The sequence below is a fragment of the Solanum verrucosum genome, unplaced genomic scaffold (assembly GCF_900185275.1).
Source record: "Solanum verrucosum unplaced genomic scaffold, falcon-dt-bn FXZP01000241.1, whole genome shotgun sequence".
In the NCBI taxonomy this organism is placed as follows: Eukaryota; Viridiplantae; Streptophyta; class Magnoliopsida; order Solanales; family Solanaceae; genus Solanum; species Solanum verrucosum.
In genome coordinates this window covers 769,954-786,766 of record NW_026020543.1, presented here as the reverse complement: position 1 = coordinate 786,766, position 16,813 = coordinate 769,954, and the positions used below count along the sequence as shown (strand labels likewise).

The 16,813-nt window shown below is 34.7% G+C and overlaps 1 protein-coding gene across 1 annotated transcript; it reads right to left on the bottom strand.

Annotated features, from left to right (window-relative positions):
• Positions 1 to 6,421: 6,421 nt before the first annotated feature.
• On the bottom strand, positions 6,422 to 16,142 carry LOC125810007 (uncharacterized). The gene is made up of 8 exons (XM_049489523.1): positions 15,974 to 16,142; positions 15,395 to 15,483; positions 15,145 to 15,283; positions 14,594 to 14,668; positions 14,207 to 14,328; positions 14,051 to 14,126; positions 7,596 to 7,655; positions 6,422 to 6,893 (listed from the first exon to the last, which is right to left on the bottom strand). The coding sequence occupies exons 1-8, from the start codon at positions 16,091 to 16,093 to the stop codon at positions 6,756 to 6,758; spliced, it is 819 nt and encodes a 272-aa protein (XP_049345480.1). The 5' UTR covers positions 16,094 to 16,142; the 3' UTR covers positions 6,422 to 6,755.
• Between the last annotated feature and the right edge of the window lie 671 nt (positions 16,143 to 16,813).

Here is a 16,813-nt window from a genome sequence, read left to right as displayed (position 1 = left end):
TAACGCAGACGTTTGGTACATTCGTTTCATAATATTTATATTTTATTTTTCGTCATTAATTTTTGTGTTATTATTATTTTTATATTAATCTTTACATATAATTAAATATGAGTTCTAACAAAAAAGATACAGGTAAAGGAAAAGAGAAAGAACCAAGTGGCATTAGTAGATTATTTAATTTTACTAAAAAAAGTAGTAAGGAAAAAAATAAGAGTAAATGTGGTGGTACTTCTAGAGTTAGATTTAATACAAATGATTCTACTTATGTTGATGATACTTCTTATGATATTGATTCAAATGCTCAACTCGATCGTGAACTTTTACAGCAAATTTATGGTGATATTAATCCTTATCTTGATGAAAATTCAGGTGAAGAAGTAGAAGTTGGTTCGGGAGAAGATGAATTAGAAGATACACCTACTAGTCCGGTGACAAATGTTCCAAATGAAACTACAAATTCAACGGAGCAAAATTCTGGACGCCCACCCCGTATACCTCCTACAAGGGAGAAGGTGAAGTATCAACGCCCTAAAACTTCTGTTGTGTGGCAATTTATGACTTTAGATAAGGAAAATTCTATTGCTATTTGTAATAAATGTAAGCAACCTTTTAAACATACACAAGGTGGAGGTCAAGGTGGGACGGGGGGCTTAAATAGACATTTGTTATCTTGTGTGCCGATTCAATATAAAGAAGCTAAATCATTAGCCAATAGAAAAAAAGGAATTCCAGTTAATGATTTTGATATTAATGTTAATGAATCGGTAGGGGCTTCTAACATGGTTCAAGGAACATTAGATCCTTCTAACCCCGGTGGTCCACTAACACAACGTAAATATAATAAGGAAAGAGATAGTGAAAATTTAGCTAAAATGGTTTCTGTTTGTGGTTTACCTTATAGTTTTCCTTCACATCCCGATTTTATTGAATATATTCAACAAACTTATAATCCTAATTATAGAGGTTTTTCAAGAAATACTGTTAAATCTGATGTTTTTGTATATCAAGGTAAACATTGTCAATATCTTCGTTGTGTGTTTAGCATATTAGATTGTAGAGTGTCTATAACTTCGGACATGGGTCGTAGTGTTAATGGACGTGATTATTTAACTGTTACAGCACATTGGATTGATCATAACTGGAATTTGCAAAAAAGAATCTTAAGTTATAAAGAATGTGTAGAGAAAAAAATTGGTGCATAGTTAGCTTCAAATATTTTGAGTGTTATAGATTATTACATGCTTATAGATAAAGTAATGTCTGTCGCATTAGATAATGCATCTAATAATATAAACGCTGCTAGTATGTTAAAAACTAGATTATGTTCAATTGATGTTAATTCTTTTCATGTTAGATGTGTTGCACATGTATTAAATTTAGTTGTACAAGATGGTATTTCATTATTTGAATATGGTTGTATGAAAATTGAATATGTTGTTGCCTGGATTTTTTATGCTAATAGAGCTGCTAGAATTAGGGAATTTAATGAGCGTTGTGTACTATGTGATTTGTCACCAAGAAAAATTCCAAGACATATTAAAACAAGGTGGAATTCTTTTTACAAAATATTTTCAGTTGCTTACGAATATAGAGGACCCATACAAATGGTGTTTAATGCTCATAATGCTGACTCATTAGACAGAATTTGTGAAGAAGATTGGGAAGAAACTAATGAACTATTAGAATTTTTAAGACTTTTTTATGATGCTACAACCATGTTTTCTGGAATTTATTATCCTACTATTTCATCAGTATTAATAAATATTTGTGCTATTTCAATTCAATTTTCTAATTACAAAAAAATTGAATAATTTAGAGTTGCAATTGAAGGTATGATTGAAAAATTTTTAAAATATTTTTTTCCTATTCCTCAAATTTTTTTAACTGCTACTTTACTTCATCCTGACTATAAATTACAAGGTGTGCAGGGACTTGTTGACACTTTTTATGATACCTTAGAAATTTCACCGGAAATAAACCCAACTTGTGAATTGTGTAAGTGTAGCATAAAAGTAGAAGCAAAAATTTTGTATGAAAAATATAGAACTACAGGAAATACTCAAGAAGTTGGTCAAACTTCTAATCCTCAGAGTAAAGCTCGAATTTCAAGTTATATGCAAGATTTTCTTGGTCTTAATTCTACTAACCGTGATAATTTTGAAGAATATCTTAATCAATCTTTAGAAACAGTGGAAGACGAAGATGGCAATGAAGAATTATTAGCATGGTGGAGGAGGCGGAGCGTTGCATTTCCAATTTTGAGCAAAATGGTTCGTGATGTTCTAGCTATTCAAGCTTCATCAGTTGCATCAGAGGCTGCTTTTAGTGCTGTAAGGTTTCAACTTGGCGATCATAGACATTCATTGGCGGAAAACAGTTTGAAAATATCAGTTTTATTTAGAGATTGGGTCAACGCCGAGAGGAGAAATTATAATTTGTCAAAGTTAAGTTCCAAACAAGAAGCTTGGATTAATGTGGTACTTGGATCTAGTGATGATGAATTAGAGTCACAAGAGTTTCTAGCAAGTTTGCCAACACTGGAGGATGTTACCGTCGATATGATGCGACAATTAGAATTGGATTTTAAAGGAAAATACAAATATTAGATTACATCCGAGAACTAATTGAAACAGAACCCTTCCTAGAAGGTGGCTGCGTAAATTAGTTACTCATCTAATATTTGTAACAAATATTAGTTTTACATATGAGAACTTATTGAAACAGAACCCTTCCTAGAAGGTGGCTGCGTAGATTAGTTACTCCACTAATATTTGTAAATTGTAACTTCTAAGTTCTAGGTTGCAATTAGATTTTATTGAATAAATTTGAAGGCTTTATTAAGTCTTTTTTATATAACTATTGTCTTGCATTTTAATTTTAATATATTCATACATATTTACATATATACTAATTTGTTTGAAAATAGTTGAACATAATAAAAAGAGAACTAGCTATTACAAATTTTTATAATAAGGAACAAATGTTAAAAAATGGAACTTTAATACATCAACTAACACCTAGATTATTAAAAAAAAAAATTAAAAGAAGGAAAATTCAAAGTATTGCACATAACGTCCTTCTTTTTTGGGGCCTTTTCTTCATTTAAAAATCAAAATTTCAAGTTTAAATTACTTTAAAATATTTAAAAGACAAATTTGAACTTCTCAAATTTGTAATTTGAAAATTGAAAATTGAAAATTGAAGTTTGAAATTTGAAAGTTGAATTTGAAATTTGAAATTTGAAAGTTGAATTTGAAATTTGAAGTTTGAAATTTGAAGTTGGAAATTTGAAGTTTGAAATTGAAATTTGACGTTTGAAATTGAAATTTGAATTTTGAATTTTAAAATTTGAAAACTTAAGCATTATTTATTAGCTAAAAATGTTATTGAAAAAAAAAATCAAATAAACTAAAAATGTTATTCAATAACATATAATTTCAATACAAATAAATAAGTATATAAAAAATAAAAAATCCCCCGTCCCGTCCCGTCCCGTCCCCCCAAAACCCGTCCCATCCCGTATATATAGTGGGACGGGATGGGACTTATTTTTGTCCCCCCAATCCCGGTCTCGGCCAAATCCCCCTAGAACCGTCCCCTGTCCCGTCCCCCTTCGTCCCGTCCCCGTCCCCTTGCCAGCCATAGTGTGGGTGAATTCTGAGCAACCTAAGTTCCACCAAAAAATTTGAATTTGCCTAATGATGGATTGGGCGATGTCATTCTTAAGGGTAAAATCATTGTTTGGTCGAATCTAGATCAATTGAGGGAAGTCAGAGTAGCCCGGGGTGGGTAATCGTTGTGGGTAAGCTTGAATTGCATAAAATTGTCCTTGAAACTGCTTGTCATAGGTTGTGCGATAAGAATTGGAATTTGGGTTGGGAATCCGCTATGTTGGGCCATTTGGCGAGTTGAGTCGAGCTCACTGAGTGACTCAGCGGCTCGCCAATCGACCCTTTATCGCCTTTTTGACCTGATATGTTAGTATTTTACATTGTAACTTTCATCGATATGCGTGTGCTCATCGAATTTACTCGGCGACTTGCCGAATGAGTTTCGTCTCACCTTTCTTACTTTCTTGTTGGTTGTTTGTTTCTGTGACATTCGGTGAAGCTATCTCTGGTCGCCCAGTCGTTGAATGGTCTATGATATCGCCCTTTTATACTGAATTTCTGATGTTTCTTTCTAGAACTTTCGACGAGCCCTCTACTACTCGCCGAATGGCTTTGGCGACTCACTGAGTGAATTGGTGAGTTTTCCTGCACTCTTTTTGAAAATGACATTTTGCTAACCCTTTGCAACCGCATGTGTTTTGTTTGTATTTTTCTACAGATATGGCTAGACCAAAGCTTCCGGTGAGAGGTCCACCACCCCATAAAAAGGCAAAAGGGGTCATAATTGCAGTGATGGTCACAGCTCCTTGGCCACTCGTCCTAAGCCTCCTCATGGGTGTGTGAAGGGCAAATTGTGCACCGTTAAAAAGCAATCAAAGCAGAGAGATAAACAATACATGCATAAACACTATTCAAGAATTACTAATTATTTTGTCTACTTTGTTAATTCCTCATGGTTCCCACAACCCTAGTTGTGGATGTAGCTACTCATTCTTTGGTAATCACAATTCATATTAAGTATGTTAAAATAAATCATGAACTTATAGTTAGAGTAATTGAAATCCAGAATCTTGAATTGATGAACAAAAGCTATATTATAAAATGATGCTTCAAGAATTAAATGGACAAAGTCTTCAGAAAATAATTATCAAAGCCAAAAAAATAGCATTGAATCTACTAGCAAATGCACAAGACACAGCAAAACTCTAAGTTTAAAGCTTTATAAGTATTGTAAATCTGCGGTACATCATTGATCATATGGCCTTACATTTCCTCATAATCCTTTAAAATCCTCAAAAAAAAAAAAAATTGAAGGATCCTTTCTCTGTTGATACCAATATAATAGTATATCTGCATAAGTTAAGTGATTTAAATTCTGGCTCAATTTAGGCATTTCATAACTAACATAGTTATGATTTTAAATAAAGAATTAAGAGCACTTGATGACACTTCACCTGATAGAATGCATTGAGATAGAGATTAAAGAGTCCCCTTGCTTAACCCCTGATAGAGATTAAAGAGTCCCCTTGCTTAACCCCCTGATAGAGATTAAAGAGTCCCCGTGTTCCACTATATCCCAACAGATTTGATAAAAACTTATAGCGTAGACATCGCCACCACTAGCATTTTCTTCATTAAGATTGATAACTGTAGCTTTCACTGCTACTTCTTGAGTACTATAGTATTTTCCTTTCTTTTTTTTGTATCCCTTCTGTCTCAATTTATGTGACACATTTTGAATTTTGAGATTTAAACAAATCTATCTTTGACGGTAAATTTTTCATATTTCTTTTAAAATTTTGAATTGTCAATTATAGTACTTTTTACGTAGTTTACAAATATATAAATATTATTTTTTAAAAATTGAAGATTTCATTAGCAAATTCTCAATCAAACTTAAATTGTTTGACTCTCGAAAAATGAAATGTGTCACATAAATTGAAACGGAGGGGTAGTAATAAAAAAAATCTTCTGGGACAACATGAGTAACAAGAGACTAGGAATTAAAGGGAAAACTTATCGACATGGATATTAATATTACATTAATAAATATATAACACAACTGTTTGGATAATTTTTTAAAATTTCCCACGAGTAATTAATATTTATTGTTATCTCAATTTAGCTTGTGACCATGATTAATTAATGAAATTTAGTGCAACCACTAGCTCCAATGAATTTTCTTTGAAAAAATCTCCATTAGAAATTGAACTATGAAAGTGTTGAACTGAAACTTCATTATTGCTAAGACAAATGCTCGATAATTTTCCTTCGATTATGATACAAGACATTCCTTCTGGTACACAATTGAGATGAAACCAGAGAGACTAAAAGACAGTTGTTTTTGTCTCACAAGATTTCTCCATTCAAAAGAATAAAGCATAGACAAATGCTCTTTTTATTCTTGTCCAAAGGTAATGTGATTAAAACTAAACGTTAGTTACCACAAGTGATAAAAAGTACGTGTAATAGGTTGTTTGACCAAGCTTTTCCAAAAGAACTTCTAAGAAAAATACACTTTTAAAAAAGTTCTTGACCAAAACACTCATTGTTGTTCAAAAGTGATTTTTAAATTTATTGGCCAAATGCAAACTGATTCTCACCAAAAGTACTTTCGGAAAAAAAAAAACACATTCTAAAAAAAACTTATTCATAAGCTTACCCCAAACAGGCTGTTACAAATATACTCCAATTTTCATTGATTTAATATAAACATCAGGCGGGAGAGTAAAAGGCCTCACAAGTGGATATGATTTTAGTGAGCACCAAATTGAGTTTATTTTTGCTAAGACAAAACCAGTTCTTGTGCATTATGAGAAAAACTGCTAAGCCAATAGGCTCTTTGTCGCCTTGCAAAAACAACAGCACAGTCAATAACAAGTCCTACACTTGGGCATTACATCACACTACAATTCTTGAAAGAGATGTCACGTTTATGATTAGTAATTTCCGATAAAGATGCTGTAAAATGTTAGTTTACAATCACTTCTTTCACTTGTTTTGTTGGCTCAGTAATTCAATGAAGAAGTAGGGATTGGAAAGCAGCTTTACTTGATGTACATAGAGGTTGATTTCATTGATCATAACCCTGGCAAAACACATAAGTACCTGCACAAGCTTCAAAAGAGTAGTAGTTGTTGTGTGCTACAGGCTGTGTCTAACCTTTCTCAAAGTCTTAATCAAACCCTTGGCGATTTTCCAAAACCAGACGATATTTAGCAGTGCCAAACCAGGAGGTACAGTTAACAAGCTATAGAATCCCAGCGGATAAACTTTCTTGATCTGAAGAACAATTGAAGTAGTGTCAGAATGTGTCCTGTTATCTTTTTACACATGCATTTTCCGTTCAAATGGAGGAAACAAATATGTTATTTCCAAAACAGCTTCTAGTCAGGTAGGGCCAGTTGATACAGCTATCCTAAGCATAAAACATAACATCACATCAAGAAAATCTCATGGACATATAATTCATACCCGACAATCAATTGCATTTATTATGTTTAAATTATGAGATAATTATAACTCCTACAAAGTTTAAGATGTCTCACTTTCATCAATTATATAGGCTAGGCCCCAGGGCATTAGTCTAGTGGTAACAACGAATCTGTGATGTGTGGTTTACAGTACATGCACATCAGGGTTTGAATCTTGCCATTAAGTGAAGAAAGGTAGAGGAGCAGGCCCATTATTCACCGGCCATGACCCTCAGAAATTTTGCAGTTATAAGAAAAGCCTAATCAATTAGAGAAATCTTTAAAGTCTAAATGCATGTATCCCTTGTTTAGACACTTGGATGATGCAGAGGGAACCAAAACTTTGACCTAGCTACGTAATCAATTAGGACCTACAGTTTATAAATCAATGTCTAGTATAACAGACTTGAAGAATTCCGCCGAGCTTCAAAATCTCACAAGTATTTAAGTTGAAGAAGAATTAGGCCTTAAAACAGTTCAGCTTCTCAACATTGTGCAAATAGGTACTCACCAGATCAAAATGGCTAAACATGTGATAGAAAAAGAAGAGAAACAAAAGAATCCTTGCAACCTGAAAGCATCACATCAAAAACCTTGGTTATAAAAGTTAACAATTTATTAGCTTTAGAAGTCTCTAGACTAAAAAAAATAACAATAAAGTGTTGTGACGAAAAGATGAAAAACGAAAATCTAAAATAAAGAACACCAAGTTTAACGTGGAAAAATCCTTCAAAACGAAGGTAACCACCACGGGATCGACAAGATCCGAATTGCTTCACTATAACAATAAGAGAGTTACAATTATTCTTCTAATGGCTACACAACAAGTGCCAAAAGAGAACAAACAATAGCTACACCAACAAAAGATAAATAGAAAGAAACACCACCAAAAACCCAGCTGCTGTTCGGGACCTAAAACAGGATCTTGCTGACTTCCAAATCCGATCTCCACCGTTCAAATCAACCACCAAGATGTCAGGAACACTCAGTACAAATTTCAGCCCGATCCAACGGTTAGTTAATCGGAAAACACGATCTGAAGGTTGCTGGTCGGAATATAGGACTGCAACAAAAGAACCCTTTTTCTTCTCTCTTATCTCTTGTTGAAAGCTCTCTCAAAAACCTCTCTTATGTCCTAATGTCTTTCAAAGACAATATTAATGAGCAATCTTAATTATTCTCTCAAGACCATCCTCTATTTATAGAGTTGTGCTTTTCCTTACAAAGCCAAAACCAACTCCAAATAGGATTACTATTCCAATCCTTTTCCTAATAGAATTGGAAACCAAATAAAGAGAATAATTTCAATCCTTTTTCAAGTAGGATTAGGCCATGGGCCTTTGGCTGGAACACGGGCAATAGCCCAACAAACTCCCCCTCCAACCAAGGGGCCAAATGGGCTTCAAGTGGAGGAACTCTTGACAGGCTTCATGCCTGCTGCACTTCTACAAAACTCATGCTTGTCTACGATCACCACTTTTGTAAGCATATCTGAAGGATTGTCATCAGTGTGTATCTTCTCAACCTCAAATAATTTCTCCTCCAGGGCCATTCTAATCCAATGATATTTTCTGCTAATATGCTTGGACTTAGAATGAAAGGTAGAGTGCTTTGTGAGATAAATAGCACTTTGATTATCACAAAATAAGACAAACCTTGATTGTTCAAAATCAAGATCTTTGATAAACTCCTTCATCCAAAGCAATTCTTTGGCACCTTCAGTGATAGCAATATATTCAGCTTCTGTGGTAGATAGAGCTATGCACTTCTGAAGTCTTGATTGCCAAGAAATAGCTCCCCCTCCAAAAGTGATCAAATAACCAGAAGTGGATTTTGAATTATCAAGATTTCCTCCCAAATCAGAGTCTGTGTAGCATACAAGTTCAGACTTGTCACTACCAAAGCACAACTCCATATCTGAAGTACCCTTCAAATATCTTAGTATCCATTTCACTGCAGCCCAATGTTCTTTTCCAGGATTGGAAAGAAATCTGCTAACGGTACCAACAGCATGTGCAATATCTGGTCTAGTGCAAATCATAGCATACATCAAACTACCAACCGCGGAAGAGTATGGAATACTTGACATCTCATTCTTCTCTTCATTAGTAGATAGACTTTGGGTCGTACTCAACTTAAAGTGTTTAGCAAGAGGTGTACTAATCACTTTTGCCTCTGTCATGTTGAACCTCTTGAGTACTTTCTCAATATACTCCTTTTGGGATAGTGATAACTCCTTCTTGTGTCTATCTCGATGAATTTGTATGCCTAAGATCTTCTTTGTTGGCCCCAAGTCCTTCATCGCAAACGATTTGCTTAACTCTTTCTTAAGGACTACAATTTTAGATTTATTTTTGCCAACAATCAACATATCATCCACATAAAGTAGTAAGATAATAAAATCATCATCAGAGAACTTCTGAAAGAATACACAATGATCTGAAGAAGTTTTCTTGTATCCCTGATTTTCAATGACAGATTCAAACTTCAAGTACCACTGCCTTGGAGCTTGTTTCAAGCCATACAAGCTCTTTCTCAATTTGCAAACATGGTTTTCTTTTCCTTTAACGATGAAGCCTTCAGGTTGCTCCATGTAGATCTCCTCTTCTAAATTACCATGAAGAAAGGCAGTCTTGACATCCATCTGCTCAACCTCTAAATCTAGACTTGCGGCTAAGGCTAGAACCATACGAATAGAGGACATTTTCACAACAGGAGAGAAAATTTCATCAAAGTCAATTCCCTTTCTTTGACCAAAACCTTTGACAACTAACCTAGCCTTGTATCTAGGTGTAGATGTATGTTGATCTTGCTTTAATTTGAAGATCCATTTATTTGTTAAAGCTTTCTTACCTTTCGGTAACTCTACTAGCTCATATGTGCCATTCTCGTGAAGTGACTTCATCTCGTCTTCCATGGCTTCTACCCACCTATCTCTATGAGTATCTAGCATGACTTCATCATAACCTTCAGGTTCTCCCATGTCAGTCAAAAGGATATACTCATTAGGAGAATAACGTGTTGAGCTTCGCTTCTCTCTAGTGGATCTTCTACAAGAGGTTTGTGGAGCATCCAAATTTGTCATCTCAGCATTAGTTGGTTGATGATCAACCACAACATCACCAATAAGAACATCTATAGGTTCTACACCCTGATCATTATCTAGATCATTATCTTGGGTTCCTTCATGTGCAAAAGATGTATCAATAATAGGAACTGGATCAACATCAACTAAGCTCTCATCAATCTGAGAATCTGGTTTCTCAACCTTGTCAATATCTTCAATAGTTTGATCTTCAAAGAACACAGCATCACGACTTCTAATGAGCTTCTTATCAATTGGATCATAAAAGCGACATCCAAACTCATCTTGACCATAACCAATGAAGATGCACTGCTTAGTTTTAACATCCAACTTTGACCTCTCATCTTTTGGAACATGCACACAAGCTTTACAACCAAACACTTTCAAGTGATCATAAGAAACATCCTTACCAAACCAAACTCTATTTGGAACATCACCATCCAAAGCAACAGCAGGAGACAAATTGATAACATAAGCAACAGTGTTAAGTGCTTCAGCCCAAAATGAATTTGGAAGTTTAGCCTCTGAAAGCACGCATCTAACTCTCTCAACTAAAGTTCTGTTCATCTTTTCTGCCAGGCCATTTAATTGAGGAGTCTTTGGAGGAGTCTTCTGATGACGAATTCCTTGCGATTTGCAGTAGTTATCAAAGGGACCAATATACTCACCACCATTATCAGTGCGAATACATTTTAATTTCTTTCCCGTTTGTCTCTCAGATAAGGCTTGAAACTCCTTAAACACATCAAGTACTTGATCTTTGGATTTTAAAGGATATACCCAAATCTTGCGAGAATGATCATCAATGAAAGTTGCAAAGTAAAGCGCACCACTTTTTGACTTCACTTTAAAAGGACCACACAAATCAGAGTGTACTAGCTCCAGTAGCTCAGACTTTCTTGAAGGAGGATGACTGTGAAAAGAAACTCTTTTCTGTTTCCCATCTAAGCAATGAACACATCTTTTTACCTTTGCTTGTTTCACACCACCAAGCAAATTCTTCTTAGCCAAACAGGTAATCCCCCTTTCGCTCATATGACTAAGCCTCTTGTGCCACAATTCTGATAAAGTCTCACTTTCCACCAAATTTATAGAGTCTCCAAGGATCGATCCTTGTGTCACGTATAAATTTGAATGCTTTCTTCCTCGAGCTACAATCAATGAGCCTTTGGTAAGCTTCCATTGGCCATTGAACAATTCATTATGATAGCCATCATCATCTAGTTGTCCTACAGAGATCAAATTCAAGGGAATGTCTGGAGCATGCTTGACATTCTGAAGGACTAACGTTGAACCAGTATTGGTTTTCAAACAAACAGTGCCAACTCCAAACACCTTAACCTCACCAGCATTACCCATCTTTAGCACCTCAGAGTTAACAGAAGTATAAGATGAAAAGAAGTCTTTTCTCGGTGTGGCATGTGATGTAGCTCCAGAATCTACTATCCAACTTGTATCTTGAGATACAAAATTGATGACGTCTTTATCACAAGCAAAAAAGAAGGTCATCTCGAACAACAGCAACAACATTGTTTCCATTATTTTCTTCCTTCTTCCCTTCTTTAAGATCTTGCTTCAATTGTTTGCAAAATCTTCTAATATGTCCTTTCTTTCCACAATGATGGCATATAATATTTGGATTCCTAAATCTTGACTTGCTTCTTCTTTTACCTCTACTCTTCGAATCTCTTGTCTTATCTCTCCCTCGATCTTCTGTGTACAAAACATCTGAATGTGAGGATGTGCCTTGAGATTTTCTTCTAACTTCTTCATTCAACACACCACTTTTTGCATATTCCATAGTCACCTTACCACCAGGAGCAGAATTTGTTAAAGAGACACGAAGAGTTTCCCAAGAATCCGGTAGAGTATTAAGAAGCCAAAGTCCTTGTATTTCATCATCAAAATTAACACCCATTCCTGATAGCTGATCAAGAACACCTTGAAAATCATTTATGTGATCAAGAATAGGACTGCCCTCCTTGTATTTAAAGGTCATCAATTGCTTTAGCAAGAACAACTTGTTATTGCCAGTTTTTTGAAGCGTAAAGCGTCTCCAACTTTTCCCACAATGTTCTAGCATGTGTCTCATTCACAATATGGTTGCGAATATTATCTTCAACCCATTGTATTATATATCCACATACCTGTTGGTGCTATAAATTCCAATTTTCATCGGTCATAGTCTCAGGTTTATGAGCAGCAAAAACAGGAAGATGCATCTTCTTCACGAACAGTAGATCTTTCATCTTGCTTTTCCATATGTTGTAGTTTCTTCCGTTTAGACAAACCATCTTGCTCATATTCCCCTCCATATAGAGAACCTCGCTCTGATACCACTTGTTGTGACGAAAAGATGAAAAACGAAAATCTAAAATAAAGAACACCAAGTTTAACGTGGAAAAATCCTTCAAAACGAAGGTAACCACCACGGGATCGACAAGATCCGAATTGCTTCACTATAACAATAAGAGAGTTACAATTATTCTTCTAATAGCTACACAACAAGTGCCAAAATAAAACAAACAATAGCTACACCAACAAAAGATAAATAGAAAGAAACACCACCCAAACCCAGCTGCTGTTCGGGACCTAAAAGAGGATCTTGCTGAATACCGAATCCGATCTCCACCGTTCAAATCAACCACCAAGATGTCAGGAACACTCAGTACAAATTTCAGCCCGATCCAACGGTTAGTTAATGGGAAAACACGATCTGAAGGTTGCTGGTCGGAATATAGGACTGCAGCAAAAGAACCCTTTTTCTTCTCTCTTATCTCTTGTTGAAAGCTCTCTCAAAAACCTCTTTTATGTCCTAATGTCTTTCAAAGAAAATATTAATGAGCAATCTTAATTATTCTCTCAAGACCATCCTCTATTTATAGAGTTGTGCTTTTCCTTACAAAGCCAAAACCAACTCCAAATAGCATTACTATTCCAATCCTTTTCCTAATAGAATTGGAAACCAAATAAAGAGAATAATTCCAATCATTTTTCATGTAGGATTAGGCCATGGGCCTTTGGCTGGAACACGGGCAATAGCCCAACATAAAGATCATAAAAAGATCAAGTCAAATGAGAATAAGAAACAGTAACAGTTCAAGATGTTACTGTGTCAAACATAGCTTACTTGACTTTTCCTTCTATTTTCATGAATTACTTGGCGAGAAAGTCAAAACTCTTGATTAAAAGATTCATGATGCTATCAAGATTAACCTCAAAACAAATGTTTAATATTATTGCAAGTTTGTCATATCGCATAAAACCCAGGCAATTTCTTTTGGTTTCTCAAAATGTGGATACTTTGATATATTGGTCAGTGGTCACAAATATAATATTTGAGTTGCTGAATTATTGTTTAAAAAGATCCTTGTAACATAACCAGCTAAGGCACAAACACATTTTTTATCAAGTAGATTTTAAGGAATATGTAGCATTAGTAGAAACGCAAATATCTTCAGAATTTTCAGCAACACAGACCATATAACTACCGGTTGTTAAACTTTGAACGGAACATGATAGAAGCAAATGTTCAAGATAGTTGATACAACTAACTTGGTTTCAAGTTTAGTTATTGTTGTTACACTACATTGCATTGGTGGTAGCACAAAGACTTTTCTGATGAAATTAGACCACCTTTACACACTTATCGAGGACAAATCAAAAGTACCTTGTGCATAAAATGATTTCATCAAAGAAGAAAAACAATTTGTCAATTTATGAGAAAAGAGGTCATAAGTTTAAAATAGACCATTCTTGCCAAATTAAAATTTATAGCCACCCAAGTAGGAATCTAGCTTAGCTTCATAATGACGCATAGCATATCTGCATAATTGCAAGAACAAAGAGAGAAGGAAATATATTCTCGTGCATGACCATACCAGCCACCCAAGAAATAAAGCTACTCCATTACAGACATAAAGCTGAGAGTTCTTTTGACCAGCAACATCTAGGTACCTACATATATGCTAATACAGTCAGTAATGTAGAATATTAGGTTTGGAAGACAAGGAATAGCAGATGCCGATTGTTCTTACCATCTTAAATTAACAAAGGGAGTAGTACTCTCAGTAAAAAGTACCATAAATATATACATCTGTGCTTGACCACTTAAAAGAGATTGAACAATTGCAAACATTGAAAGTCCGTGATGTAAGACCTGAAAGATAAAATAAAAATTCAAAGTCAAAGTACAATCTTAAACATCAACGCCACAAAAGATTCAACAAGATACACAATCAGACCCTATGAAGAGTACGAGAAAATCATACATCAAGCTTTTACAAGAACTCATTGTTGGAGTTGGGTGGGATAAAGTAGAGAGGATTAGTACCTATTATGCATTGATTAAAAGCCCAACAACCCCAACTTATGAAATTGATAGTATACTTATACAAGAAAATACAGTGTTTTCTCATACTTACATACTCCGTTCCGCCCAAGGCTGGGAAGTAATAGAAAATCATTGCGAAGTCTGCCAGAAAGTAGCCAGCGGAGATCTGCATCACCATACAGATAGAATAGAGCTGAGAATTGATAATATATACATCCAACATAATGTCAACACAAGAAGCTAGAGTTGAATTAGATGAAGGAAGAAATAAGTTGTTCAAGTATAAACTAAAAGCATGACCACAACAACATTATTACTGTTAGATCCTGCAGGGAAAGTTAGAGTAGAGTAGCCCCAGGTAAGTAGAGCCATGATTGTGTTACTACCCTAAGAAATTGAAAGCATAGCGTTGCATGAAATTAATAAGAGTATGAATTAAGCATTTTGCTCTCTGAAATGGTTATAATAATAAAACTCCTAATGACTAACATACTTCACAATACGGATAAAACATTTGTTCATCTAAACTAATTTTTATATATGAGATAAAATCTGGCTAACTGACGAAATGGAGAAATATTGGCAACCATTTATAATTGTAATCTAAAAGGAAGTCAATGAAAGTAGTTTTGGCATAAATACCCCGAGTATGCTGTCTGAAAAGGCTGATGTTCTATTTATCATTAACTCATCCTGAGCACCATCACGGAAAAGGTCTGATTCAAGCAAGAGATATAAAGAAGCAGCTGCTACAAGGAGCGCATGAAAAGTGGAAAATCCTCTGATCAAACGAAAGATTCCTCAGTAAGACACTGGCACCATCCAAGACACATAAACTATATCACTAGAAATTAAAAAAATAAAAATTTCACATGACAGTTAAGATTACTACCTGTTGTTCCATTCAAGTTTCTTCTGCCAATCAAGTTTAACATATCCCGTGAAGAAGAAAGGGCTTATAGCACCTGTTAATTGATAAACCTTCAACCAAAAAATATAACATCTTCCAAAGTAAGATGACAAGCAATAACACAAGCTATGTTTTTTATTCTAATCAAGCAAAGCAAAAAGAGAGAGAGAGAGAGAGAGAGAGAGGTGAAGGCCGAAAAGGGCATACAAGTTTAACTTTTATCAGAGGTAAGGAAGAATTGTATTTTAAAACCTCTACTTTTTTTAATTACTAAGGAAAAAAAATATTATCCAGCAAATGCATGTAATAAGTGCAGACAAATACAATTTGGTTAACTTATAGGAAATGCATCAAAACATTATGACCAGAATAGCAAGCAAGAATGTCAAAGATTTCATTCCCAAAGAAGAAAAATGGAATTGAATCTCGTTTGAAACAGGCAGAAATACAAGGTGGTTTGGTAGATCATAATATGTTTTTTTCTTGTAAAGGCAATAGAAAACTAAGGCTAAAGCATATGTGAAGGGTGTGGAATGTGAAGAAGAAGAAGAAAAAACTCACAATTTTACAGATGATGATACCAGCAAAGAGAGAAAGCAGCCACAGTAATTCTTTAATGGGGGTAGCATGACCCGCTATGCTAATCAATCCAGGACCCAACATATTGCTACAAGGGAACATCAAATCTTAAATCTTTACAGAAAAAGATTCACATACAAACACAAAATAGGTCAAATTCTTACAGGAAAATTAAAGATGACTGACATAGAAGAGGAAGAAGAAGAGGAAGAAGAAGAAGAAGAATGTTTCAACTCTCTAGGTCAGAGAATTGACCACACCCTTGAAAGAAATTTAATGCCAATAATCACAATTCCATTTTTTTCCTTCCTTTATTTTGATTTTCCAACCACTATTTCATATTTACATTCACTCCCCATTCAAATTCATATTCCTACCCATCATAAAATCCATTTCTACAGGAAATTTGGCACATTAGGGTTCAATTTGGGGGGAAACTGCAATTATATCTATTAATTCAGTTTCTACTTTTAAATAATTATTTATATTTATTATTTTACTATTTATTAATTATGTACTATATTTGGAGTCAAATACATTAAGATACATCACTTCTTTAAAATAGTGTAAAATAGAGATATATCTATTTAATTATCTATATAATTTACTCTCACTATCTATCCTATTCCTTCCCCTCCCACGTTTATCACCCAAAATTACTTTTCAATCCGCTTAGGCTTGACCATGATGATATACTTTTCGTTGATGTTACCCTAATACCTACCGGAGATGGAGTGTCGTTGGGTTTTTGGTGGCTTTCGGGAATTTTGGTGGTGAGGAAAAAAGTAGCAAAGAATGGAGAATTTTTCGCTCGTTTGATGA

What these genes read in the sequence shown, in the direction of transcription:
- LOC125810007 (XM_049489523.1), bottom strand. Translation starts at nt 16,093, where the DNA reads ATGTTCCCTTGTAGCAATATGTTGGGTCCTGGATTGATTAGCATAGCG. An exon ending in CCTTGGGCGGAACGGAGTAT is followed by an intron (nt 14,329 to 14,593) that starts GTAAGTATGAGA and finishes TTTATCTTTCAG; the next exon opens with GTCTTACATCACGGACTTTC. An exon ending in TGTTTAGCCATTTTGATCTG is followed by an intron (nt 6,894 to 7,595) that starts GTGAGTACCTAT and finishes ATTGTTCTTCAG; the next exon opens with ATCAAGAAAGTTTATCCGCT.